This window comes from Phalangium opilio, unplaced genomic scaffold, assembly GCF_054372755.1.
Source record: "Phalangium opilio isolate 3A_F unplaced genomic scaffold, DU_Popi_V2 ptg000017l_1, whole genome shotgun sequence".
Classification (NCBI taxonomy): domain Eukaryota; kingdom Metazoa; phylum Arthropoda; class Arachnida; order Opiliones; family Phalangiidae; genus Phalangium; species Phalangium opilio.
The window spans coordinates 2,067,320-2,093,369 of NW_028324151.1; the positions used below are offsets into that span (position 1 = coordinate 2,067,320).

Below are 26,050 nucleotides of genomic sequence, written 5' to 3' on the forward strand. Positions count from 1 at the left end.
CTTGCCACCTTAATGGTTTTGAATGTCAATTATAAAAACGAATTAAATTTGGAGGTCCGAACTGGCCCAATATGCAAAAATTTCTTTAAAAGTTGAATCCCGTTAATAAAAAAACTGGTGTTGCATCGGGGGCACTAGTGTTAGTGGCGAATATACAGTTAGTTTGGTTGTGTTTTCTTACTTTTTTGTTGGGTGTGGTCGCTCGGTGTGGCCCGCGCGCTATATCTTCCACACCCCATTAGATTCATGACTAGCTTCTCATGTATTTATGAATATAGCATGTTTCTACTTCCCCCCCTCTCCGTCCCACCCTTCAGCAACACCACGCTTAACCCCTTTAAAATCAAGGAGAGAAAACACTTGGTAATTCGTGTGCTTGGGTCGTACCAGAAATTCTAAAATAATATGTATTTATAAAGAAACGTTCCTATACAGAAATTATAATGAACCAGCAAATTTTATCTTTAGATAAAAAGTTAATTTAATCAAAGTTAGAATAAGAAAGAGATACCCGGGTTTTTCTTGCCGTTTCTATTATAACATAGACTAAATTATTAAGGACATCCATCTCTCAGTTCGAGGGACATGGTAAAGATGCATTTCAAAAAATCCCATCTTGCGCACTTCAATCTCTAAAATACTGTCCGGTGTTAAAGCCATGGCCGGAAATAAGCATGCAGGATACTGGACATTGTCCAATAAGAATTTTTTCTTATGCCATTGGTTGCTACCAAAGATTATTTATACCATCTAAGCAACGTAACAGGAAAAAACCTAATTACAATTAAATTAAGCAAATGTCCTCTAGTACAATTTGTCTATTGGAGCCATGCAGAGTAAAAAGGGTGTAAGCCGAGGCAATGCCTGTCTGTAAGTAGGCCATCAGATGGGCCAGGCCATAATCGGCCTTGAAGAGACTGTTCTCTCTCCGACACATAACGCTATGATGATATAGAAAGAAAGAATGAATAACATTGCCAAGTCCCTTCACGATAAATGCTTTCTTTTTTCTTTTAATAATTCCATGTATAATTTCCTTTTTATAAAAAAAGTTATCTTATCAAATTGTATTTTATCTCTTAAGTTCCTTTCTCCGTTTTTATTCCGTACAGTATAATCCATCTCGGGTGGATTTGGAAGAAGCAGGAAGTCTTATATCCCACCACACCACACAACACCGCACCACAAGGTATGGTAAGTATTTAAACCTCCCTTCTTTATCTTTTACCACTTTTTATATATTTTCTCTTCAAACTAATTTTTGGTTTTTATTTCGTCAAGGAAACTAACTGACTCGCTTTAAAGGTCCTGAGAAAATTAGCATTTTTAATTTCGATAGGTTTTTAGCGACGGTTCAGGTGGGCGATTGTAAAAAAAAAAAAAAAAAAAAAAGAAACACCAAACTTGTTTATGGGTTGAACTGACGTAAACATTTATTTATAAGGAGGTGTGAGAAAATACGTTTAATCGTTGTAATACGAAGCTGCGAAGATGACCCCCTACCAGGTGAATTCACAAGAATTTATGACCTACGTCACTCACTTCATGACAAGAAAGCCAGTAACCAGTGACAAACTTATGGAATGAACATATCTAATGAACTTATGCATCACCTATTTAAAATTTGAGACGATTTTTCAATAAACCACTACTCTATTTAACGGTGAATTTGCATGAGAGAAAAATACTGGTACAGTTTGTGAAGGACAATATTTGCATCTCTGAATAAATGTAAACACAAACAAATGTGACGTAATGACACGAAAAAAGGGGGCGAGAAGCTCAAATATACAAACACTTACAAAAAATACTAAAATTAAATCCAACGAGGTTGATGATAGAGCCTCGGGCTTATTAGAAAGGAATAGTCGTCGACTTTAACATACCCAGTTAATTTTTAATTAGTATAATAATCTATTTTCAAATTTAAATCTTCCTTGTCGGCCCGAGATCAAATAAGTCACGGGAGCTAAAAGCGCGCGTGAATATAGTGTTAATTATGTTAATTTGTATTATTATTTAACATTAATGACACGTTAATTTTTAGCAATTACGTACGTGGATATAGAGTATACAAAAAACTAAATTAAAAATTAAGGAGTGTAAATTAAGCGCTCTTCTTTGATGAATGCTATTATTAACTTAAACCATTAAGCAAAAGAGAAAGGCGATATCAACGAAATAATTAATATAATTAAAATATACGAAAAAAGGGTTATCGTAGCACAGTGGGCCGGATGGTTGGTAGGACTGTTCACGAGCCGAGCTGAGCGAGCTTTTTAAAAGCTCGGCTCGGCTCGAGTCAAAAAAAACGGCGGCTCGGCTCGAGTCGAGCCGAGCTGGGTCTTGGCTCGGCTCTAGCTCGGCTCGGCTCGAAAATGATCGAGCCGAGCCGAGCTGGCTCGATTAATATATACATGTTTTAAAAAATTGCTACTACCAACGTCAAACTTGAGAGCGACTGTAAATACCATCTCATGTTTAGGAACTTAGTGGTTCAGTAAAACCCGCTCGGTAAAATATGCTCAAGGTTAGAGACGAGAAATTTTTCCCACGCTTTATTAAGTTTATTTCATGTAAAAATACAACGGAACACTATTGGTGGAGAGAATTAAGACTTAAAGGAAAGCACTATATAAGTGACTAAGCTCGCGAGCCGGCTCGCGAGTCGTAGTGGCTCGATGCCTGTCGGCTCGGCTCGGCTCGACCATAAAAAAGCTCGCTCGTTAATTAATCGAGCCGCAAAAGTGGCGGCTCGGCTCGGCTCGAACTCGGCTCGCTCGTCACGAGCCCGAGCTGGCTCGAGCTCGTGAACAGTCCTAATGGTTGGTAATATGGGAAATCAATTTTGAGTCGAAAATGTAACTTCTATGACAATGAGGTGCTATCCATTGCATCATATGATTTGTTATGATTCAAAAATTGCTGTACTTTCTCAACATAAAAAAAACCCAGAAAAAACCTTATCTTTTAATTTCATGATCACGGTTAAAATACCTTATCTACACAATTTTTTTTTTTCCATACAGAAAAAAATTGTACAGGATCTACCCCACGACATGTAATAATAAAAAAGAAAATAAACCAGTTTAATTTTGTTACATTACTTAAAATCATTAGGGACCAAATCGGTATCCAGAAGGAAAATAAAAAGAAATACCTACGATAGATAACAGTTTTAAATTACTAAAACCTTGTTAAAAGAAAGGGTGATGAGAAGAACATTAAAAAAAACCCGTAACAAATCACGAACAGAGAATGTCGAAAAAGATGATATCGCACGCGCTGCTCAGCAACCACCCGTCGTTTTATATCTCTATCAAATTCATCAGAATGTAGCATAGGCCTACCTGGGATTTATTTTTTTATAATGTAAATAACGCGAAGATGAGCGGCACTTCGAAACTCGAGTGTTATGTATGCTGTAAGCGTGTTTCTATACGTAACAGTGCACGGTGGATAACGTTTTTAGGAAGGACTCTAAACGTATAAGGGGCGAACGCGTTGGTCGGGTCAATGCCCAAAACGGACTCCTCCTTTGATCATTTTTCTTAAGCTACCTTTTTATTTTTTAGCCGTGGATGAGATTTAAGGTTCATGGTATATCGCCTAGAGCCTTGATGGAACGTTAGGCCTAACGTATTTGTTTTTAGGCCTAAATGTTCTATATATTGAGTAGGTATATTTGTGTCGTCCGATTCGTTTGACCACCATCATCCATGGAGCGATTGTCGACGACAAAACTATACGGCAGTAAAAAGGCACTCGGTTCGATGGTGGTCAAGCTTAGGAAGCGATGAAATGGACCAGTCTGAGAAATAGTACACGTCCTAGGGTCCAAAACACAGTTTCAGAGGACAACGGACGTTTTGAGTACTGTTGAAACAGACCTTTCCCGGTTCCTACAATTTTGAATTTCAAATTTTGAGATTGTCTATCTTGTTTCGTTCTTCGGTTATTCTTAAGCTAATCTGTTTTGGAAACAAAATCAAAGCAAGGACCTCTGTGGAACATTGCCTATCTCCGTTCGGACAATGTAGGCCTGCATTAAGGAAGCACTTGGCAATATTATTATATATGTGGATGCCACTTGCTAAACACCGATTAAATGTTGATATAAGTGTGTAATGTCCCATAAAATCTTCATGTAAGGTTTCGTTCACACACGATTAAGGTAAACCCACTTAAAAAATATATCATAATGGCAATATAATAATAATTAAATTAGATCGTTCGCTGTTATTTACAACTAATTCTTAAAATACCCATTAAACTAGGCTATAGTTTAGAAGACAAAGAGAACTGAAAAATATGTATAGCAATCACTCCATCCCGTCCGTTAATTACACGTAACTCGGACAATAAACAACATTAGAAATAAATTTGCCAAAACAAAAGATTCGTTGGCTCGGTATTAAAACGTGTAAGGGTATAAGAATTATTAGACAGTAGCCGGGTTCGACGCTTTTAAAGAACCAAAAATTCCTATAGAATCAAATCTATGTTTTTGTTTTGAGGTTGGTAAATCACGATGGGTAAACAGACCCGAGGGATCGAAGCGTGTTTAAATACACCCTTAAACTACCATTTACGTGACATTTTACACTCAGTAAAAAAAAAGATTAAAATAATTTTCCGTTTCCCAAAATATAAAGTACATAATTAGAATGGGATTCACTAAAAGGGGTAATGAAACGCCAATTAACAAAATTAGGTAGGCCTACGCCTTGAATTTCAGATGTTTCAATTATAAACAAGACTGCGTACAACGCACCCAATGAAAGAAGACCCTCAGAAGTGGTTTACTTCTTTATCGTTTAGATGTTCTTGTCCAAGTTAAGTTTCAGATATTAAGTTTTTCAACTTGAACCCCCATTAGGCCAAGCGTAACCTTAACATACCCTAAGCCTTACGCACTACGAAAATACTATGGGATTCAGGTTTGCCATCTTGAAATCGTCTTACGACAAAATATCATATTACATCTTCACTTTAAAGATTCATATTATTATTGCCTGAAGCGAAGGAGGGAACTGTTACGTAAAGAAATTAATGATATCGCTCCTAAATAAGGTCAATACAAATAGAAAAATCCCCACACTGTAGGATTACATACCCCTTTTGTTAATGAAAGCAATTTCCCCATATCATATTAAGCTTTAAAACAATTTGGCGCCAAATTTTTAGCGACATTCTGGGCAGGTATAAGGAATCAGGGGAAATCAACAAGGTAAGGCGGCTTTATTCTAAAAATATTTAAAAATGGATTATAAGTACTGAAGAGAGAGAAGAGAGAAAAAAACGAGGTCATTTCGATTAAGAAATATTCGCTTTTGGGCAAGCTTAGCCCTTCTACTAACAAAGTTCTACGTCTCTACGTGAAGATTCCAAGAGGTGTGGGCCTTGAAGCGCAATTAGTCCGGGAGTTACAAACAAGAAACTATAACAAAGCGCGCCAAAATTCTAGCGATCATTGTTCTCCCGCCAAAAATTGAAATAAAGCACGTGTTATAATTTTCTCGCGCAAAAATTGAAAAAGCACGTGTTTATTATTTTCTCGCGCCAAAATTGAAAAAGCACGTGTTATAATTTTCTCGCGCCAAAATTGAAAAAGCACGTGTTTATAATTTTCTAGCGCTAAAATTGAAAAAGCGCGTGTTATAATTTTCACGCGCCAAACTTGGAAGCGCACGTGCGATCATTCTTTTCGCGTCAAAACAGCTTGGTCTCTCGTGGCTCCCGGACTATTATATCTCTAGGAAACTGAGAACCGCTCCACAAAAAAATGCCGTTCTCTAAATCAAGATGATGCCCGAAGCGAAGGAGAGGACTTCTCAAGGAATATCTTGGCACCCGCGCCCTATTCGCATTTAATCCCTTAAAACTACGCCTTGCAATAGAAACTGTATCTTATCTAACTTCGCAATATATATATATATACATACTTCTTCAAACGCCAGACGAATATAAATTAAAACACGTTTATTTTCGTTAAACTTCTTCAAAGATAGCGACGTTTTCATAAACCATAAATCTACCTAACCGAGGTTGAAATTGAAACGCCAATTTGTGAAATTGCGATGTTGTCAGAGGATTAGGGCTGTTTATTTCCCTCTCTGTGTAAATATTTGTATATCAGGTGTTTTTAAATTCGAATTGGTATATACTTTAAATTCATAGCGCATTCAAGGTAACAATGAAGTAATTTGAAACTCTGATATCTATACTGGTTTAGAGCTAAAGCAGTATAGATATTAGAAATCTGTTAGTTAAATTTTATTTAACCTAGGTTAGTTCAAATAGTAGACTATTTTCAAGTGAATTATTACACGTAGTGGCATTTAGAAGCTCGGGTTTTTGTAAACAGGCGAAGTAGTGTGAAATGACTGCACGAAATAAGATTGGCAGTACCATGAGGGGAATGTGAGCTAAGGGACGAGTCTTCAACATGCATACTCTAAAGCCTCACTGTAGGTTATAATACAGCTTTAATCAAAATTTTAAATAACTTAATCTTGAAACCTAGACGTGCAACAATAACTGCGCCGAATTAACAAATGCGAACAAGAACATGCACGTTTCAAAAACTTATAGGATTGAATTTATACAAAATACAAAAACGAGCTTGGATTAAAAGGAACCGCTCGCGTCTTCTTTTGTCGAGGTTAAATTATTGGAGTAAGAAGAAGAAGAAGAAGTTCTAAGGCAGGCAGATGCCAGCAGCAACCAGCAACAACCCAAGATTGAAGATGAATTAAATAAGAGAAAGAGCAGGTTCTGATCCTCTCTCCTCTCTCACCCGAAATGAAAACACTATCCGTATTAAGACAGCTAGCTAGGGGAACAAAAAGAAAGAAGTGTAGGTCAACTTCATTTGATATGGCCCCTGGGCGTACGTACATATAGGAGGCTTATTCCATTAAAATTAAATTAACAAAATGAGAATTAAGAAGAGATAGAGAAGGGATTACTATATACACCTTTGTAAGATTTAATTACCCCGTTATAGGACAAGAAGATTAAGATTGAGACAAAGGGTGGATGGCTGGAAGTACGTGGGGTGCAGGGTAATATTACCTTGTCGAAAAGCTCCCTAAAGGGATAATGAATACCCTTAATTTACGAGATACAACCTATACTTATTTTTTAGCACTTTATCCTTTTTTGTGTCTTGGTAGTAATATTGTAAACGATGAATTACGAAATACCACAATAGGTGTTTTGGCAGATTATTTAGAAGCACGTGGAATATTTCAACAACACGTGTTTTTAAGTTTAAGCGCGCGTGCTATAATGAAGCGCGGTTTTTTTTTGCACGTGGAATATTTCAACAACACGTGTTTTTAAGTTTAAGCGCGCGTGCAGAAATGAAGCGTTGTTTTTTTTTTTGCACGTGGAATATTTCAACAACACGTGTTTTTAAGTTTAAGCGCGCGTGCAGAAATGAAGCGTGGTTTTTTTTTCCCCAATTAGGCTAGAATTATCATAAAATATGAATGCATTCATTTAATTTGATTAGGAATTGTTAATTATTGATCTAAAGGTTACGTAAAATATTGAATACAGAACCACGTCACGATGCGAAGTACACAAGGGGGGACGTCATCACGTGGTGCAAGTCGTCCAATAAAATTTTACATCGCTTCAGAGATTGGCCTAAAGCGTGGACTCCATTAAAAGTTATAAATTGAATTTGAGTATAATTTCTAAAATCTTTAATATTGTATAGTTATAGACACTTATAAGTTACGAACAGGGTGGTCTACACCTTTAACGAAAAAGCCCAACACCTCTTACATAATAATCTTTCAAACAATGAATGACAATTTAGCGTCCTAGAAAAACACAATTCAGGCTATAAGAGAGAGCTATAGTGATTTATATAAAATGACCCGGGGGCGCGAAGTATTAAAATTGGATTAATAATATCAATCCCATTGTGTTTTGTTATACGAGAATCACTTCGGATCGAGTCCCTAATTGAGTTATTGACTCGGTTTGAATCGCCATATATCTTGACGTAATGGAACCAGTGTGATATAGAACCCTTCCCGATTTGGAATAAAATATGGTTTAATTCGTGATCATCTTAAACAAGTCGAGGGTCCTTTCCCAATATTAATATTAACATTAAAGTTTTAAATATACAGTTTTTTTTTTAAAGGAGAGCCAGGTGATTTTATTATTATTATTCGCTTCCCTATTCACGCTTTATTAATAGATCAGTCGTAAATTTTCGGCAAAACGAAAAATGCCTATAGGGTAATGGATGGCCATATAGAGAAAGTAAATTTTCTCGGTTAAATTTCGAGAGAAGACTTTTGCCCCAAAGAGGTTTTCTTTAATAATTTTTAAAACTTTTTATTTTTACACGAAGCTATGAGAAAACGCCCTAAAACGAACATCTCTAACACGCGCGCCAGGTAAGAAAAGAGGGGGTTATCGGCCCGTTGTTTTAATATCAGTTCCTCTTTCCTTCCATTTACCTTCTGAATTTTAAGGAATAGAAAGGTAAATTATAACAAGTTGGTCAGATAGGGCATAATCGAAATATTTCACTTTCGATTTTTTTGTTTACAAAATATGGCATTCTAAATGCAACAGTGTAATAGATTACATTGCAATGCACTCTGTCCAATGATAACAATACAAATACTTGGGTTCCCATACCAATCAGATCCCCTGAAAATAAGGTCTTAAAAAACTCGAGCTTTTTAAGACTCACAGATTCAGATTCAGAATATTCAAATTTCTAAATTCTGGTGTTAAAGTGTTTACATTAATTTGTACATAAAGCTCCCATTATAATTGCAATAATATATTTTAGGGTTAGGGTTTTCTGGCGTCCAATTTGTCCTCCGTAATACATTAAAATAAAACCCCAATAATTCCCTTTTAACACACCCGAAGGAGCGCTTAAAAATATTTGAGAGGTTCTCTTGATACGTGTCAAAAATGAGAGCACACACAGCAGATCGGTGGTACATATGGGAGGATTAATAAATCCAAAGCTAGCGGGAGCTTGAGGGCCATCCCGATCAAATAATCATTCTTAGAAAATGAAACTGTGATCTCGAATACGTACTTCGTGGAAGCCGCTATCAGCACCCCCCCCCCTCCCAACCCAACAAACTCAAATATAAAATTTATAAAACTTCAAAAATATGAAATTTACAACCCGCGCCTCGAGCTACACACCGAACGTACCATGGCACAAAACAAGATCCTTCATCACCGTATTTTTCTCACTTTCTAAATAGATCTAGAACTTTTCTAAAACTATACTTAAATAGACAAATAATATACTATAAGGACATTGATTAGTCCTTAATTTTTTGCCATGAAAGTAAAGATGTTTTCAAAAGATAAGTTCATAAGATATGTTCCATCCATAAGTTTGTCACTGGTTACAAACTGGAGCTTGTCATGAAGTGAATGAGGTAGGTCATAGATTCAGGGTAAAGCGAAGACGTCTGGTTAGGCGCTGTCAAAGGCTTAGTAATGCAGACTAAATAGGACCTAGATGGAATGGTCCTGCAAAATTAATTAACCGAGTGTAGGGCTTCAATTCACGCTTGTCGTTCTCCATAGAACTAGCTCGAGCTGAAAGTCTCTCAGTAGCATTACTTATGGAACATATCACTTATAAACTTATTATGTTTGGGGTGACGCGGGCATCGCCGGATGCCTTTGGTGTTTGAGTAAAACATATAGGTATATGTCCTACATTTTAATTTGTTTAACAACTTCTGAAGCAGTGTACGAAATTCACTGAAACCTCGTAGGAATACCGGATTTTTTTTTCTTTCAAATTTTCGTAACCAATTTTCGTGATTCGAGGGAGCGCGCGCGCGCGAATAATCTCCGATCGTGTAAAAATTGACACGATTATAAATACATTAAAATATGATTTTTCTTCCAAACCAACACGTTCTTGATTTTTTTTCTCTTATTGTTAAATTCTCAATTTATGCGGGTATCATTAAAGGAGAAAAATTATTATTGAAGTAATGTAGGAGGAATTTAGTGTGATCTTTTATTTAGATAAATTATTGAAAATTAGTGTATAAACAATTTTGGTAATTGTTCCTTTTGTTGCAATTACGATGGAATCACAGAGGAAAATGACTTCAACAAAAATTTAATTGGCAAATTTGCAGGTCATGATTTTGGTAGTGTACCTTAATTCAATTGATTTTAGAGATTTTTTGTTAATTGATATCATTATAGGTATCCCCAATTTCAATAAACATTTTATAGACCTAATTGTCTAATTGCCTAATTGCCTAATTGCACGAGACAAGCTTTGATTAATGAAAGTATACAGGCCTAGACACGCAAGTGAAATAAAAAAATAGAAATTGGCATTCATTCATCAATTTTTCCAAGTATAGTAAATTTAAAATTAGAGACGACATATAACATCTGGCTTTAATAAAGATTAAGAGTCACCTTCGAAATCGAGCAGATGGTCGGCACGAGTCATCCGTTAATTAAAATTAATATAGAATGTCCTTGAATATTAAAAAAAAATTAGGCAAAAATGTCATCATTACTACGTGACCAAGTAACTTATCTTAAAGAAAACTGTTTCTCCTATTTATTTTTCGAAGTAATTTTCTATGTACCTTTTTCTTTATTCCAGGTCTAAACAATTGCGAATCAATTTAGACTTAAATTTGCATAATCTATTTGTTTAAATAAATATGGAGGAAAAATATTTTTCAAAAATGATTCATTTTTCCTTAATAAATAAAAAAAAAAGAAACCCGTTTTGAGATAAAAGACGAAGTCCTTTGGCGATGATTCTATCATTAGTTAAGACAACTAGCAATTTTCGAAAATTAAAAACCCTTTTCTCAAAGATTAAAAAATATATATCGTTGCATAGATTGGATAATTACATTCAAAATCTTTCAAAGGGAGAGTGAAACAATTAAATCATATTTTTTTGTAGAATATTTTGCCTAAAATTACACTTACTAATTAAGATAACAGGGTCGAACCTTGACCTCAGACGGGTTAAATATACTTTAAGTCAAAAAATGACCTTTAAGGAAGGTACTCCACCTGTATTATAAATTTAATTTCAAATTCTTGACCTCTCGCTTCATGATAAACGTTTTACTGCACTTTGTGTTGGCACTTAGTGTTTGTAAACTTGCCAAAAATATTTAACCAATATCCTCGGGACATTCAACTTTGAATATTTGATTTTAGATTTAAGTTTGAAAAAGAAAATTTTAAATGTAGTTATAGTTAATAACCGTTGTTGTCTAGTAAGTTTCGCGTAAAGCATTTTAATTATAGAGACGAAATTTATCGCTAATCTAGATAAAAAGTTGTTATAATCACCGTTGTTGTCTATTAGGTAACGTAAAGTGATCAAATTATATATATTAAATCTAGTTAATCACGCCAGTATCATTTTCAAACATCCACTTAAGGGAGAAGTTTGAGATAATAACGCATTTAAATTCATAAATTCTTCCTGGAATTTTTTTTTTAAGTTAGCCTTCAAATCTGTCTCGTCGCCTTAATATTTAAAATATCACCTTGATCATGTTTTAAGAAAAATATTTGAACATCAAATTCGGGGAACTAAAAAACCCAGATTAAATTTGATTCATTTTAATTTAAAATCAGTCAAAGGATAAGTGACCTTTACCCTTAACAAAACAAGGGTCAACTCAAGCATGCAATGGACAGCAGTGACCCATTCGAAAGAACTTATCTTACATCGTAACGGTATCCATTCCACAGTGTTATCTCAGGTAGAATGGGAAGGGAATAATTTAAGAAGAAAAACATTAGGGTCTAACCTAACCCCATACCTACTTATTTCGCCCCTGCCTCGGGGAGGTAACCCACCCATACCCGAAAGTGATACGGGTTTTACTAAAGAAAATTGGTTCATCTCGAATCAGAAAGATTCCAATTAATAAATAGGTCAATATATAACATCTGGCAACTTGAGAAAGTTGTAAGACGTTTCGTCATTTTAATTTTCTTATAGCCACCCATGCAGGTTATGAGAAGAAAGTTAAAAGACACAACCAAAAGGTTTAGAAGCGTCGCCCCGAGTGTCTTCAATCTATCATCAAGATCTTTACTTCATAAATAGAGACCTTTTCGATGTAGAAACAATGTACCCTTTCTGTCTTTTCATTTTAAACGCTGGTAACTCGTTAAGAGAGTCTCGCTTAACAGAGTAATCGAAGGTGTCTATACGTTAAGTTATTCCTTATATACGGGCTCAACTTGTCATTCGAGTAAAATGAAAAGAGATTAAGGAGAGAAATCGTTAAAATAATCCCTGAAGAAATGAATTCGGTAAAAAAGAATGTTTGGTTTTAATTGCTATATCAAAGAATGACGGGTGTTGGATGTACACGCGTGCATTTGGGAACATGGATAACTAAGCGACGAACGACAGACACCGGCAGCAAGCAAGCACCCTTACGTCTCGAGGTACATATCTAGTAAGACTGGTTTTAAGACAGATTAGCTACAATTAAAACCGTATTAGGGATCATGGATTTTAAAGCAGACTGAAAAAGTACTTGGCCTTATACATATTATTGAGTTTGAATATTAGGCTTAGGATGAGTTGATTTAAAAATAATTTAAGAGATGAGACGTCTGTCGAACTTGCTAATGTTTTTGCGAAGTCTACAAAAACTTGCGGGATCGTTAATTGGTTCGATAAGTTTAAACTTGATTTCAATTTTTCATTTTGATTTGAAGAACTTAAGAAGACGTTTAACGTGATATAATAATGCTTAAATGAGGGGATAACACATTTGATAAGAAACTAATTGAAATTAACTATATATCTTTGAGATTTCCTTAGCATCGACCTCCATCCAATAACGGACAAGTTGGGTCCTCATTGGACCATTCAGACTGAGTCTCCAAATTTTGGAGAAAAAAATTCTTGTTGACAAATTTGACAAATAGCCAATCGCGAGTTACATGTTTTCCTTTTAAACTAAACGATAATAATATACCAATAATTAAAATTAACATTTGCCTCAATTACACACCTCTAAGAGACTAAGATACTCCCAGCGTCAAAACAAGGATATGAGAAAATGCATTAAAAGCGAAATCACCTTGAAACGACCTTGAATCGACTTTCGGGAAATAAGAACAAGATAACTAACCAAAAAAATAAAAAAATACTAATTCCTTTCATTATAATTTTTAATTACGACTAATTAAACTTCTTTCCATTTTTTAATTCCATCTTAATCATCATTGGTAAGAAGACATTAGTACTACTCGATTTAATGACAAGGAAGACACGGACGGTATAAGTTAACCGTGTATTCAAGAAGGGGTCCATCGTAATATTACACGGTTTCAAAGGACCACACGTCTAATATCGCAAGTCCAAGATCGTTAGTAATTAACAGAAAAAACAAAACCAGGTCTGAAGAAAAGAACGCGGTGGTATGTTACGCGAGAATCTATGTTATAAAGAATCCTAAAATTCGTGTCGCAATTAATTTTGAATTTTCTAATATTCTTTTATTAATTAAGTTCAAACATTTTTTTTTAAATTTTCCTCTGCGGTAATTTAGTAATAAAACAATAGAATTCCATCACGTTTATGGGATGACATAAGAGATATATGCATTATTCCTACGATGTTTTGAATATTCCGACAGTGTGGTCGAGATCAAACCGACACATATTTTGTACGAGGTAATAATATCAGTATGAAAGTGAAGAATTGGAAAAATAATTACTAATTATCATATATATTATGCAAATTAGTGATTACACATAATATAAAATGCGGGGCTATGTTTGAAAGGATTAACATCTGAGCCACATAAATATTGCAAAGCACATGCAAAATTAAATATGTTAGTTTGATCTTCTCCATTCTGTATTTCTTTTTTTTTGATATTTCAACAATGGTTTTCGGGATAAAACGACACATTTTTTATTTAAAATTTCAACTTTTTTAAAATAATAATAATAATAAAAAAAGATACTTTTTCGCAGATAAAAAGGAATATCGTAGATATAATCATAGTGTTCCAATACTGGGACGAGTAACTTGTATTTTACTCTTTTTTTCCATAGCAATGGCACCACGCCAAACGCGTTATTATGAGGTAATAGCTGGGATGTGACTGGAATGGCAAATTCCTATGGTTCCAGGAACCTCTTTCTTTCTTACACACAAAAAAAAAAAATCGCGAAATTTATAGTTTATTTGGATGAAAAGTTGGAAAATTATCTCTCTATTGTTTCTGGATGTTCAATGATGTATAAGTTTATGTTTTGACATATTTTTTGGGTTATACGCGTTCACAATTCAATCACGTACAGTTAATTTTCCAACGATTCAACTTTGACCTTGTAGCGGTTTGGGTTTAAAAACAAAGTGACCTGAATTTTCGAAAAAAACATAGCGAAGGAAGAATCCGCCCACATCATTTTAACCCCAAAATGTTTGAATTTTTAAAATAGATATTTTTAGCAAAATAAATAATTTGAAATAGCCCCTACAATATTTTGAAAAAAAAAAGATATTGAAATTGAAAAGCTGTTTTTCATAATCCTTTTTCTAAATTACTTAATTACTTAATTACTAATTACAGATTAAATTCGTAATTATTCCGAGTTGGAATGAAATATTTATCGAATTTAAAAGATAGTTGAATTAATATTAAAAAAAAGTGAAAACGGAAAATGGGTCGCGATATTCACACGTAGTTTTGTTTAATAGGTATATCGGTTTCAACTTTTTATTTCAGCTCGCAATCCTAATGTAAGATATACGGGTTCCTAATGGGTCGAAATTGAATGAGCCGCAATTACCAATGCTCTGTTTCCCGTTCACCTTGGTCATCTTTTACACGGGTGACCGAGCGGAAAGAAACCATGATCAACATGGTTAAACACACACGAGATCGTGATTCAAACAGTTCAGAGGCGTAACTTTACAGGGAAAGTTTCCCAATTATAAACTAAGGGAACGTTAAAATATTCGGTGGTACCGGGTACGACAATTTTTTAAATGTCGCGCATCGCCTCCTACCTCATCTCGGGTAAATAGATAGATAAATGCAGTAATTACTAATTATTGAAATGATATGGGTATAAGGGGAAGTGTACACTGAATGCTTGGAGAGTTGACTCAAATTTAATTGAGTTAAAATGTCTTTAAAAGGTTTGTTTTTAGGTGACAGGGACACTTGGTTGGTTAGATCTGAAGGAGTATTGGACCTTTTCGATGATATAACTAAGAGGGAAAGATACGGGGCTAGAACTTTGTATTTTCATCTCGCTTTGCGGCGCCTGCGCTGTTGTCCATTTGTATCACGAGAATGCGCATGTACACACGGATAGCAATGTATGAACCCCGTTGTATGTCCCGATACTGAAGGTTGCCTACCCCTTTTCCACGTTGAAAAGATCTATTAACCGTAAACAATTATTGGTATAACTATATTTCTAATGAATTGCGTTTTATGCAAAGTGTAAAAATTATTTTTGGGTGAAACGCCTTAGTAAGATATATAAGTAAATAAGGTATTTTCTACGGTTATTTTTAAAAGGAAGAAAATACTATGCCTAGGCTAAATTTGTTGAATTAAAATTAAAGAAAGGCTATATAGTTTTCGGGGATACCTACGTAACAAAAATGTTGCCACTTTCACGCTAAATTTCTTATAAAACATCATTTTTTCTTTGAAGATAGCCGAATTTGTTTCGGGCGTGCGTTCCGGATTGTACAACTTCAAAAGGAAAAAAAATAACTTTCTTTTCGGATGAAAATTAAGAATTTTACAGTTTTGCAGAAAGAGAGATGGAACGTATCAACGCCTTCCATTTAGGGGCATTTCATAAAGCTTTGATGATCAATGCCTTGCATAAACTAATATAGTTACTGACCTGGGGTTTAATAGTTAGGTTAGCCTAAGTTAAATTAAGTTTCTCCGGTGTTTGACGTACAGAGGTAGCAAAGGTTAACGGTCACCTGCGCCATTGTAAATCACGCTTCATTTTCCAAAAAATGCACCCTTTAGTTCTAACCGATTTTAATTTATATCAAAACCTCCCTGATAAGATTAAATTATTTCTTGACATCAAAAACGTAAACGTGGGTTGACCATGCACCGCACCACCGGGCAAGGTTGCTTGGATATTATTCCGTAACGCCTTGGACAACAACATTAATATCAAGAAAACGGTTAACTAGATAGAACTATGGAAATAATACCATTTGAAGAAAAAAACTAAATAAAAGAAGATTTTATGGCCCACATTCACTGGGAAAAAACGTATAACGTCTCGCCTTTTTACAAAATATCTAAAATTCTTCACTATTGTGCCGCTATAAAATATCTCGTGTCTGATATCAAAATAAAGGAACACCCAAACATTTATATCCTAAAGAGAGAATGAAACGATCAGAGCGTTTCATCTTTTGAAATTAACGAAATGGTTTTGGTTAAGTTCTATTAATGATTTCGATATTATTCAATTAATATAAATATCAATAAAAACTGTTGTCTGACCATTTCAGTTTCCCTATAAATAAAAAAAATTCCGGATTTTTTATAGCTAAACTTCAGTTTTCACCCATGCATACATATCGTTCATAGCGATCTTCGTATAGAATTTCAAAGCATCTTTTTGGAGAGGGTTATGAAGGATTAGATACGATTCTCAACTTTCACTTGACTTTTATTTTAAATAAGTTTATTTTGCAGCAAAAAAGTTAAATATGTTTATATTATTTTCCAATTCTATGGGGTGAGAGTTACGTAACCCAGATTGTTTTGATATGTGAGAAAAAGAAAGTAAGGATAAGGAATCACCACCCTTTTTCTATTTTAAAGAATACAAAATACAAGGGTGTATTTTAACGCTAGTCAAATCAACACCATGACTAACTAATAAATAAAATGCATTCGTTTATATTAAAAATAAATATTTTTAAACTCTTTAGATTGTTTTCCTAAAAAAACCACCCAATAATAAATAAAAATACTTTTTTGATTCCCATCTTTATAATAACTCTCCCTACAAATTGATCTTTGTTTTTCAGCATGATTTAAAAACAGAAAAAAAAATTCACGATAATTAATATTAAATGAAGTTTGATAATAAAGGCAGTAAATATTAGTAAATAAAAATAAATTTATTTTCTGAAAAAAGAAAAAAAAATAATAAAATTCTAAACTAATTTCTTTTGTCATATTCATAATTTAATCTAAGATTTTTAAAACTAATCATGCTCTTTAATTTCACTGCCTCCGTCTTTCCCTGTCCTGACAATTTCTGCGCACAAAATTAAGTCGATATGGTGTTAAAATTTATGTAAATTGAGCGAGCCTCAAACTTTTTTCTGGGGTTCATAATTTAGTTCCACGCGATATGTTTTTCAAACTTAGCGATGTGTGGAGATACGTAATTATTCCGAAAACCTTTAGTGACCCCTCTCTCACTCTCACACACATTTACTCTCTTTATATAGTTAAATTGGGAAGAAAAGCCAATCTCAGATATGGAGATCGAGGCGAGTGAGTGAGAGAGAGTCCATTTGGAGCGTATCGGGTTTCACGGTGCTGTGACGGCGCCGTGTCCACCTTTCTTACACATTTAGACGCTGCTGCATGGGACTCAAATCTCTCCAAGACTTAATAATAATAATTGTTGTTGTTGTTGGGAACTTGGAACTTTTGGTGTTTTTATACCTTAATTCTTCCCCTTTCTTCAAACTTTAATATAAGATTCTAATTATCATTTGATATTTTTCCATTCTTCGACGTATAAACGTGAGAATTAACTTTCATAATTAAGTTTTTAGGGTTAATTAGTTCAGTATAAAATCATCAAGGCACTGAATGAACTATAGTAGAATAGACCAATTATATAATGAAGTTAGTAATTATTAAGTTATGCAAATTAGATCTTACGACATAATGAAAAAAGCAACCTAACCTAACATAACGAGAACAACCTACCCTGACTAGTGCTAAAACTATAACGGTCAGTTTATGGTCATTCCCCAATCAATCCCACTGTAACGACTAAGCCCATAAACAAATTCCAATATCAACGAATTTCTAATTAACCGTTATTTCGGAATTAACGGTTAAACTCATGGCACAATCAGAGACGTACGGTACAATCACGATCCTAAATTACAACCATCATCCGGTATATCAATAACACGTTTAACAAAGCCATTCTTAATAAAAATAAATAAAAAAATCATAAAATTCCATAACGGTCACTTAAAATTTTCCCACACAATAAATCGGTACATCACCAAAATCCTAAAAAAAACCGTTACCTAACATAACATCCGAAAAAAAAATTATTTCCCAAAATAACGGCAGAAAAGTGAAGAAAACAAACGCGACTTACACGCAAAAAAATTTAATAAATAGTTACCTGTAAAGATGCAAATCAAATTCAAAATTCGCAGGTGATGAACAATAAAGCACCCCTCCCTTGGTAATGAGGCTCGGAACACTCGGCACTCTATTGTTTAACTTTTTACGTCGCGGCGGAACTAGCCATAGTCGCAGCTGCCGTTATGGTACCGAAACTCCCGGGACTAACCGGTGTGTCCGGGGACAAAGAAGAGACACTGTCTCTATTAGTGACGGTAGCGTCCGTAAGTACCGTCAATAGGTTTTAAATAATAAAACTGTCGCGTATGCAGTCAGTCAGCATGCACTGACTCGTAGTGTACTTGTGTTATAATATTATCAAAATAGCCTCTTTGTTTAATGAAAATATTGACTTTCTAGACTAATACTAAGTCACTAACTATTACTCCTCGGAAAGCGGGAAAAGGGGGATAAAAGGGGGTTGCATTTGGGGAGGAAGTGGAAATATTTTAATCGTAGAAATGTCTGTCTGTTTTGCGTCTTATTTCTTTATTTCTCTATGGAATTTCTGATTAGGCTACTTTCCGAAATTAAAACACATTTTGATGTTTAAATTAAAAGCTAGCCTAACCAAAAATCAATGTAAAAACAGGGATAGAAACACTTCGATCTCAGGTTTGTTCCCAAAACTACTTCCGATGGATTCAATCATACTTCCACGAGCAACAAAAATCAAAGATACGGTCTCGAATCTTAATCTTACACTGGTTCTTTCTCATATTCGTAATTGTAAATGAGAGCCGATATAGGGTCACTGATATTTGCAAACTGTTTTAGTCAAATTCGGTATTTGCCCAACGGTCTAGAGGAGATAATACTTTTATAAATATTTTAAACAGTAGAATTCCCGTGAGAAGGTAAAGCACGCAATTCCGCCCTGGAAATCATTGAAATTTTGCACAAAACGTACAAATAAGTATAGTGGTACTTGAAAACAGAGCGCGTGCGCACAAACACAGACCAAAAAGTGAGTGCGCGATAAAAAATGAAAGTGGTGCTTCAAAACCCCTCCCCAATCTATTACGTCCTTTATACAATATTACCTGAACTAAATTGGATTCCATTACACTGTTTTAGAATCATTAAGATAAACAAGGTATATTTCTTCCACTCGCGATTGAGTCACGAAACGAGCTCCGTTTATATATATTTATGATTAGGAGACGTTGGATCTTAATCAAGGAAGAGCCTAATTGTTATTCACGAGATATCATAGCCGGACGGACTGACGAAGGACGCTTTTAATCAAACGGCGGCCATAATAAATAAATAAATAAAAGAGTTTAATCTGGTCCAAGGGGACGAGAACTGACTTCGCTGCACGACATATTACAACCAACTATAGCGAAGGAATTGCCTTTTAAAAATAAAATGATATCCATTGCAGAGCACCACGACTTCGCCTATAGCGGCATCGTGCAGTCTGTTTCATAATTCAGAAACGTTATTGACTTATTTAAAGTTAGTTTTTCCAACTTATTATACGCGTGGTAGAATTTGTAAATTTAAATTGAATGAAAAACTGACTGCATTTAAGAAAGAGGGTGCACGGTTTAAAGGGACAGTAAAATATTAAGGTTTTGAGTGTTTGTTGTATGCAGGAATAAGGTGGGGGAAGTAAATAATAATGAAGCATTGCACGACACTATCTTTAGAGCGATGATACAACTGTCATTACGCTTCCTTACGTCATGATAATTAACGAGAGTCGAATGGCCGTCAAGAGACTGACTTCACGCTAAATATATCCTACCACGAATACTCTAGAGAGCTTACTGTTACTGCCCAACAAGGATACAGACCATTGAGAAAAAGGTTGATAAAAATATCCGTCTATGACAAACCTCTTCACAGTCTCTTTAACTTAGTGGATCCGCGCGTGTGGTCAAAGACTTCGCAAACCAAAATCGATTCGCAATTATACGCTTCCTTCTCCCAAGTAGACATTCAAAATAATACGCGTCAGTTAGAAACCCTTTCCCATTAACAAACCCCCACGCCTCAACGCCGAGCTGATTAAATACTTGACTATATAGAGAAAAATCAATCCTACCTGACCACCGGATATGACAGCTTGAACATTCTGCTTCTCCTTGGACGTCCGGCATCGTAGTAACGTCGTCCAACTACCGGTGGGATGGACTGAGGTGTCCAACCAAGCCGTGAAGGCTCCATTCGCGTCCAAAACCTAATTAAACAAAGAGAAAAAGTTAACATTAACCATCATGTTCTTTCAACTCTTTATAAAGCGAGTGACCAGGACATGGTCCCCTCCAGTAGGTACTTGAACAAGGGTATAACAACTAGGGATAGGTAACGATGGGCCAGTAATCGACGAATTTATGTCTAATAAAAGAGTCAGGCTTCAATAATACCACGAATGTATAGACGCTTATCATTATCGATTTTGACTCCTTCAAGTCAGGTAGTTCTGGTTTCATATGAACGAAATGTATGATTCGTGGTATATCTCGTCCCTCAAAAGTTGATATTAAGCAAATTACCTGGACACCCTAATAAACGTAAGTCCAAGATTTTCCAGAAAAGTTTGTCAAAGTTTGGGTTAAACTAAGAGTCGAAACAGAATCCGAATTCTTAAAACCCTAGACAAACATGCACGCACTCGAGTCTTGAACAAAATAGCACATACATAAATGAATAGAGCTCGAATATATATGCCTTATAAATTATTAGCGTTGACGACCTTTATCACAAGAGAGAAGTTGCAAAGTTATAAGAGAGTTAGTCAAAGTCGTCGCCTATACTACGACCCATCGTCAAGTAATCAAAATAAAGAGAGAATCGGATTCGCACGCGCTTCTATACGATCCATTTACTTAATCATGTTGATACCATTCCCAAGACGGTAAAACATTTCCCCCAAATATGAAGTATAAAGCCAATTTCTTGATAGTTTCTTCGAGACTAGCTCAGTTTTCCATAAGTTCATAGGATAGCTTCCATAAGTTTGTCACTGGCTACAAACTGGAGCTTGTCATGAAGTTACCTATACGTAGGTCATACTGTCATATTTATGGAACATAACATTTTAAGAATAAAATTTGTTCGGAACTTCGTTTACTCTCCCTTTTGAAAGAGAGAGAGAAAATTACTTACTCCTCACGAAATGTAAGTTAAAGTTAATGAGAATTAAAGTTTCAGTTTCGCGTCTAGCAAAGAATCACCCATTGGAACGGCCTATTTCGAAAACTTATATTACTCTAGATAAACGCTTTCTCTCACTTATATCTTGACAATTTAAAGAAACGTGCATGGTCTAAACGCATACAAATTGTAATTTACAGTCACCAAGGCTTAGGTAAATTAACTTGGAATTAGTCGGCATCGACCCATCTACAAGTAACATTATACACAAGAGGACTTCCGTGTCTAGACCTATTTACTCTAGAAAACGTTTAATACAATAATATTTGAAAGTTAATATTTTAGCCTGCACTAGAAATTGTATTATTAAACTAAGAAACTTTTACTACTCACTCAAAAGGGTTATAAGATTTCGTACATTAGTTCACTCATTTCAAAGGCAGAAGGCACCAGTATAAAATTCAAATAAGCCAGTTAAGCCCGAACAAATGCTTTAAATTTTTTTTACGAACAAAAAATTACGCAAGGTCAAAGATCAACACCTTGCAAATTTAATTGGAACGGGGCTTTTATAATTAAATTTTAAAAACTACAAAATCATTACCTTTATTTACTAAAAAAAACTAGTCCTAATATAAGCAATTTTAAGGAAGTAACAACTCCCAAATATAATCTCTAATCTAATATACTTCTGATACTGATATATATTATACACTTCTGATGTACAACCAAATGAGCAAATTAAGGTCAAACCCTGGAGAGAAATTACCATACAATGTAATAAAAGACGACCTGGAAGCAACGGTCCATTGGTCAGACGAAGGGACCCTGTTGAGATACAGACAGTACCAGGGGGACCATCGTCTTTAAGTCATCAACAACTCAAAACCATAGAAATAAAGACAGAATTGTAATATCGTTTTTGAGGAAGAAGAAATTGAGACAGAGAATAAATATGTTAAAAGAATGACATAAGGCGAACAAAATAACATAGTGGCGCGCGTGAATATCACGACGGGGAGTGAAGGCAACAAATTGACGTGAATTTATTTTCGGGATAAAGTTAAGTACTCTCTATTATAATCGAAGAGTGCTATTGCTTTTAGAAAGAGATTACCGAATACACCAAACTTCGAGGGTGGGGAATGAATAGTCATTTGCAATTTTAGTTTGACCAGTTCCGCGTTCGACTACTAATATCCAAAGTATTTATAGACAAAGACGGTTGGCCAAAAAAGGCGTACTCTATTGTCAAAATTAAAACAATGGTTTATATACAGATGTTATATTAAGGATTGGTCTAAAGGGACAGTGAAATGTAATCGATACTCAAACTTAAGTAAAAACTAATTTCAATAACGTATACTGTACCAACGAGGCCCGTATTTCACCAACAAGCCCAGTGTCTTTGGAATGTTCCCTTACACTTATCCCAACGCAACCTTAGTATTAAGGATTGGTTTAAAGGGATTGTGAAATGTAATTGATACTCAAACTTAAGTAAAAACGCATTTCAATATCACGAATCAACGAGGCCCGCATTTCACCAAAAAGCCCAGTGTCCTTGGAATGACCCTTACCCTTATCCAAACGCAACCTTAAATTCAATTAAAACCTTAAATTAAAAGTTTAATACAGTCACTTAAATAATTTTAGGGTGGACCAAAAAAAAAAATACGTTGAGAATCTTCCGTAATTAAACTTAATTATCTGTATATTAAATTTGATTGAGAGTCTATATAGAAGAAGAAATAAAAATGATTTCTAATGAGGAAGCGAAAACCCAAATCTGCGAAGAAGGGCTGTAGCTAGTTTAAAAAGGGAAAGTAGTTAGACAACCCGCTGTTTCATATTTTAACGCCGTTCAAAAACGAAGACAAAGCAAGTTTTAATTGTCTAACTGACTGCAGGGCCACCCGGCCACCCCCGCGCATTATATATATTATTTTCGTTACTTTCTTGAAAGATATGATTTTGAAAGGGGGCGATCTTGTCCAGCAACTCTAAGATGGGGTGGAATATACAAAGTACTTCATCACTCTTGATGTCAAACTTCTTTTTCGACGTACGTGTGAAGCCAAAGAAACAATGTCAACAACCTCCCAATAAGAATGATTAGAAGAGCTAATTTAAAGGAGAAATCTAAAAGAAATATTAACCCTGAATAATGAAATTTTACAGATCGAGATTCATCTTTGGACCTTGTACAGATCTGTACTGAATGCTTTCTTGGCGTTTCTGAAAATGTAGGAAGTATAATTTTGACCCTACTTCATACTATACTGGTAACTTTTTGTAATACAGTTGGAGTGCTGCACTTTGAATTTATCTCTGTACTAAAAAAACTCTCCTATAATGATATCCCTAAAAGGTGGCCATTTAAACGAGAGGAGAACACACAATAGACATATCCTCCATAGATATATATTAGGACAATCAAAGAGTCAGCAGCTTCCTGCCTTCTGCCGCCGCGCAGCACAGCTAATAGCACCAGGCCGTCCACTATACCGGACCCTCGTGAGATCCCCTAAAATAACGGTTAGAAGGACAGACAGAACAACACACTCAGGAGAGATGGATGGAGAACAAAAGATATGATTTTTCCGAGTTTCTAGCGCTCGTCGGGGGCACTCTTCAGTCAAATAGGCAGCGGCTACTCGCCCTTGATTGCGGTAGATCACGCGTGGGTGACATAGCGTGCCATTTCGCAGGTGTGCATTGCCACTTTCCATATATATAAGGACCCCCTCCTAAAAGAGGCTTGACTAATGTGTCAGAGAACGCGTACTGATTATAAAACAGAATTAAACTACATAGTTTTTGAAAATAATTGAGTATGTCTAATAGTTTACTAATAAAGAGATGATGATCACCGGGTTAATTACGAATTACATTGTTTCACATTCATTCAATTCACGATTTTCACCAAAAGCTCCCTGGCTTTTATTCCTAGACGTTTTAAAATTTTCCCTAGCCGTCTAAAATCAATTTCCCTGACTAATTTTGATGACACTTCCATTTGTAGGAAATTTGGTTTCAAACCTGCTTAAATAATTTGTGAATCAAGTTCAGCTTCAATCGGTTCCAACGATAACTGAACTCGCATCTTAACTCACAAAGATTCAGACAACTCTATGGAATTAAAATAAATCCCTTAAAAGCACTAATTTCATAAGGATAAAGCTTGATAACTATTTTGGAATAGTTAAAAAATTACTTTTAAGTGTCTCATTACCGAGATTTTTTGCTATATAATTGCACTGCAAAAATTAAACGTTTTTGGTCCGGAACGCCATAAAAGAAAATGGACCATCTGGCCACCAACTTCCGATGGATGACCGGTGGTGCAGTGTCGCTCTGTATCTCTTCAATCGCAACCTTTCTAGAGAAGGGAGGAGGGTATTGGGAGCGACTCGTGACTACAGATACGCGCTCTGTACTTATTAAAAAAAAAAGAAACAACACCCTCGAAAAAACATTTCAAGTTGGGCCTATTTTTATGATCGCTCGCGACCCGTTACACTCTCACTGTATAACCCCTCCCCTCTCCTGTAGAATATTCATTGTTTCTCGCTTCCGCCCTTTGCCAGAGTATAGCCCCTCGATCCACTCTTGATATAGCGTTGGCCAGAACGCTCCCGGTGTACGGTAGCCAGCCCTATTATATACTCCATATAACGGGCAAGTGATTAACGAGATTCACGCACGGAGATTGCGTCAAACGTCCAGTTCGCACTCTTTCATTTCATTTCAACCAAGCGAGCCACTGGTCTCTCTTGAATTATGGAGTAATAAGCAAACATTTTAATTAGAATCTAATTAAACAGATGAGTATCTGAAAAGAGTGACAAATGTATGATATCAGCTCTAATTCATCCCTTTCCAATGATATCTAATATTTGGAGTTACAACAATCAGGGCCCGAGAAATTAAGCGAAATCTTCATAAACATTCCTTAAACCTTGGATGGACATAATTCTGGTTCTATAAGAGATACGGGAATTTACTTTTAGTATATTATAGCCCCATTTCTCCTCTTTAGAAAGATGCCCAATATTTGCAGCAAGATAATCAGGACCCGAGTAATTAAACATATAAAGCAAAAGATAACTTTCTCTCCATTCCAATCCTCATTACACCTCAGTATTTTAACTCCTACGAGAGATTAAAACAACTATGGCGTTATGTTGAGCTGCACCAATTTATAAATGCGAACACGCTAGACCAAAGGCAAAAAGGTCAATTTTCATTATTCACCCCGGGACTATGACTTTCCTCTCTCTCTCTTTCACTCTTCCGATACGGATGCGGATCAAGGAATATATCCGAAACGAGGGAATCGCGCGAGCTTCTCTATTAGGCTATATACAGTCCTCCTCCTATAAGTCCAGGACCATTTCCGTCCCCTACCAACAGGGTCCACCCTGGTCCCACCAACACCCCCGCGCACACATCAGGATACATTTCTTTCTCCTATGCTAAAATAAAAAGGGCGCGACGCCAAGAGTCCACGGCCA

General features: G+C 35.4%; 1 protein-coding gene and 1 long non-coding RNA gene across 4 annotated transcripts in view; one reads left to right on the plus strand and one right to left on the minus strand.

Annotated features, from left to right (window-relative positions):
• LOC149702399 (uncharacterized) overlaps positions 1 to 26,050 on the minus strand; it is a 180,920-nt gene that overhangs the window by 81,251 nt on the left and 73,619 nt on the right. For all 3 annotated transcript variants that reach the window (XM_089866198.1, XM_089866197.1, XM_089866196.1), the window contains one exon: positions 20,482 to 20,616. In XM_089866198.1, coding sequence (XP_089722324.1) covers positions 20,482 to 20,616 — 135 coding nt within the window. The remainder of the gene's footprint in view (positions 1 to 20,481; positions 20,617 to 26,050) is intronic.
• Positions 1,147 to 1,909, plus strand: LOC149702400 (uncharacterized). The gene is made up of 3 exons (XR_016381657.1): positions 1,147 to 1,194; positions 1,282 to 1,358; positions 1,445 to 1,909. It is a non-coding gene; the product is annotated as an uncharacterized LOC149702400 (long non-coding RNA).